The sequence below is a fragment of the Bidens hawaiensis genome, unplaced genomic scaffold (assembly GCF_021521415.1).
Source record: "Bidens hawaiensis isolate Kalapana, Puna unplaced genomic scaffold, B.hawaiensis_p1.1 tig00033490_1, whole genome shotgun sequence".
NCBI lineage: Eukaryota > Viridiplantae > Streptophyta > Magnoliopsida > Asterales > Asteraceae > Bidens > Bidens hawaiensis.
Genome location: NW_027495736.1, coordinates 1 through 3442, shown reverse-complemented (window position 1 = coordinate 3442; position 3442 = coordinate 1). Strand labels below are relative to the sequence as shown.

At 34.4% G+C, this 3442-nt stretch overlaps 1 protein-coding gene across 1 annotated transcript; it reads left to right on the top strand.

Annotated features, from left to right (window-relative positions):
- Positions 1 to 803: 803 nt before the first annotated feature.
- On the top strand, positions 804 to 3436 carry LOC143584913 (putative beta-1,3-galactosyltransferase 4; the record flags this gene model as incomplete). Its single annotated transcript, XM_077066835.1, has 7 exons — positions 804 to 924; positions 1871 to 1967; positions 2081 to 2145; positions 2234 to 2445; positions 3076 to 3139; positions 3224 to 3296; positions 3380 to 3436. Coding segments are annotated over exons 1-7 (684 nt in total), but the record flags the coding sequence as incomplete, so codon positions are not given.
- Positions 3437 to 3442: the final 6 nt, after the last annotated feature.

The window sequence follows — 3442 nt, the reverse complement described above, 5'->3', positions numbered from 1 at the left end:
CAAGTCACCTCACTAAAATACCATTAGGCTAAACCTTCTTCGGTTAACTTTTTATTAAATATAGAATATTAAATTATTCAAAATCATAATCAAGGTTAATTAACAATTACACCAAAAATAACAATTATTATTATAAGCAGTGTTGTTGAGACCGGTCCGATCAGTCCGGTTCTATACAGTTCGCTTGGTTATCAAAGAATCGGCCGGTCCGAACCGGTCAGATCGGTCCGATGGAAAACCGGACCAGTTAAACCGTTTTACTATAACAAATGTTTTTTTTCTAAAAAGTTTTATATTTAGCCTTAGCCGCCATTTTTTAGGCGAAAGTTGTCTGGCTAGGTCGGACCGGTGAACGGTTACCCGTCCAGTTTACTGTTTGATTCAGTTATGAAAACATTGATTATAAGTTTATAACATTATAATAACAATTTATTTTACATGATTTCATTTTCATTACCAACTTAATAACCAAAGTTAATTTAATTACATTGAAAAGTACAATTATTATAATCATATTAATTAAAATCTACAGTTTATTTGCATATTCTTTTTTAATTACAAGTTACAAGTTAGTAGCACTTTGCTTTCACTTTTGTCTGACGATATTCCACCCGCCATCCATCCATCACCTGCTTGCAACCAAACCAAACCAAACCCATCTTCCATCAAATCTCATCAATCTCAACTTCCACACTTGTTCGATCTAATTCCCCAATTGGGTATTCAATTCACCCCATTTCTGACATGGGTTTGACTTCAAATTAGCTAATTTCTTCAGTATTGTCACAATCAAGAAACTTTATTAATAATGTCTTGGAAGAACAGAAGTGGGTCTGAATTGAATTCAAGAAAGTTGGTGTCAAAGCAACTGACTTTGTTCTTGTGTGCTGGTTGTTTCTTTGCCGGAATGCTCTTCACCGACAGGTTTTGTTATTATTATTTTTTTAGTTTTTTTAACTGATCCCACACACTAATTTATAAAGAAATTGAGGGGCTTTAGTGGAATAATTAGGTAGTGATTTGTTGCTTTTTTGACTATCTTTTTTGATGTGTTTAGTTGAATCTTGTAAATCTTTCATTTTTTTTGAGATTTGTGACATGGGTTTGGTGGATTTGGTTTTCTTGGAGTTGATATGATTATTAGAAGTTTAGAACATCATGAATCTTGTGAATCTTGCTGATCTTGATGTGGGTTTGGATAAAGTTTGTAACCTTTTTGGATCTTGATGTTGCTTTGGAGGATTTAGTGCTGTTAAAGATGATATGTTTCTTATAACACTGTGAATCTTGATAAGGGTTTGGATGAACTTGAGGATTCTTGTAGAGTTGATTCTTAAAGTTTGTAACTTTAAGTGACCTTGATATCAGTTTAGACGATTTAGTGCAGTGATGAAGCTTGGAAAAGTTCCCGGGGGGGGGGGGGGGGGGGACGACTCAAAACGTATTAAAAAAATGATAAATGCGGGGGGTGGGCTCAACTTTTAAGTCGAAAACGGGTAGATTTACACTAACGTGTAAAAATTTTCGGATGAAAACAGGCAAATTTACACCACTGCGCAAAAAACGGGGGGGGGGGGGGGGGGACTTTGGGCCTTCACAAAGGTTCGGCCCTGATTTAGTGCTCTTTGAGTTGATATGTTTTCTTGAAATTTTTGAATCTTGAGAATTTTACTGATCTTGATATGGGTTTGGACCGCTTTTAGTTTCCGAAAATACCCTTCATTCTCTCTATGAAGGATGATTGAAGGTTGCATAGCAATTGTAAAGTACTTTGTTACTTATAAATTGGTCTTAACAATTACATTCTCAAATTGATTTGTGAAAAACCTTCAATGACTAAAATTTTGTTTGGTTTTCTTTATGTTGGTAGAGTGTGGACAGATCCTGAAGATAAAGGCCTACCATTACAAACTGGAATTAAAGATGAACAAATTCAATTAGTTGCAGATAATTGTGACCCAAAAATTGTGAGTAACAAAGTTCATGAACACATTATTTTTTTGTTTTTTATTTTTTATTTTTTATTTTTTATTTTTAATGCTGATGTTAATTACTTTTTGGGATTTTATGTTCTATTTAGAAGGATGTAACAAGGGATCCAAAAGATATTATCCGTGAAGTTTCTAAAACACATAATGCCGTACAGTAAGCTTAGTTGTTTATATGCCATCCACGATTAATATGTTTTGACTTTCGAAAGTTGACTTTTTTCTTGATGATTTCATGGACGTAGGACATTGGATAAAACAATTTCAAACTTGGAGATGGAGTTAGCTGCAGCAAGAGCATTGCAAGATTCTATATTAACGGGCTCCCCTATATCTGATGATTTGGTGCTACCAGAGCCTGTTAAGAAAAGAAAGTATTTAATGGTTGTCGGGATTAATACGGCTTTTAGCAGCCGCAAGAGAAGAGACTCTGTACGGGCTACTTGGATGCCTCAAGGTTGTTCGTTTTAGCTTGGCTTGTTTGACCAGTTAGAGATAAAACATGTTTTGAGTCAAAACACTTTTTGGTAAAATTTGTTAACCTTTTAATAAATATTTTGGTGTCAATAAACTTTTGGCAACTTTCGACCCATTTGACTTGTTTCCCTTTAAGATAACCTTTCTAGTTTGACCCTTCAGAGATAAAAACTTGTTCGGGCCAAAACATGTCATTTTGGTTCTAGTCAAAACTGCATGGGGCAAGGCGGGTTGAACCAAAACACGTTTTGTCCAAAATTAAAATAATAAAATTATAAATAGTTAATGTTAGTTATGATGTAAGAATGTATGTTATTTTAGTTTGATCTATCTTTCTTTAAATTTACTAATCTATAGAGTTTTAGTTAATGTTAGTTATGATGTAAGAATGCATTGAAAATGCACTATGGTCAACGTTTGACCCGTTTGACTTGTTTATCCCATTTCATCACTCTCCTTGTTACTTTTCGTTTTTCTTTTGACCCGTTAGAGGAAAAAAAACATAATCTAATTGACCCGTGGAAACTTATAAGTGCATGGGTTGAAATTCCACCTCTTATAGACTAAAAGTGAAATAATCTTTATTCTATTCAAATCTTAAAAATTCCAGGTGAGAAACTAAGGAAATTGGAGGAAGAGAAGGGTATCATTATGCGATTCGTCATAGGTCACGGGTAGGCATCGCCTGTTCACCATTTTCTTATTATGCATTAAGTTAAACACGTTGACCATGCTGACCTTTGACTTTGTTCTTGCAGTGCTACATCTGGTGGTATACTTGATAGAGCTATTGAAGCAGAAGACAGAAAGCATGGAGATTTCTTGAGATTGGTAAAAAAGAAACAATCTTTTTGCTATCGGTTTTAAATCTTGATCTACAAAAGTCGTGTTGACATATACGGTATGTTTAACAGGAGCATGTTGAAGGGTACCTTGAATTATCAGCTAAAACGAAAACATATTTTACCACCGCTGTT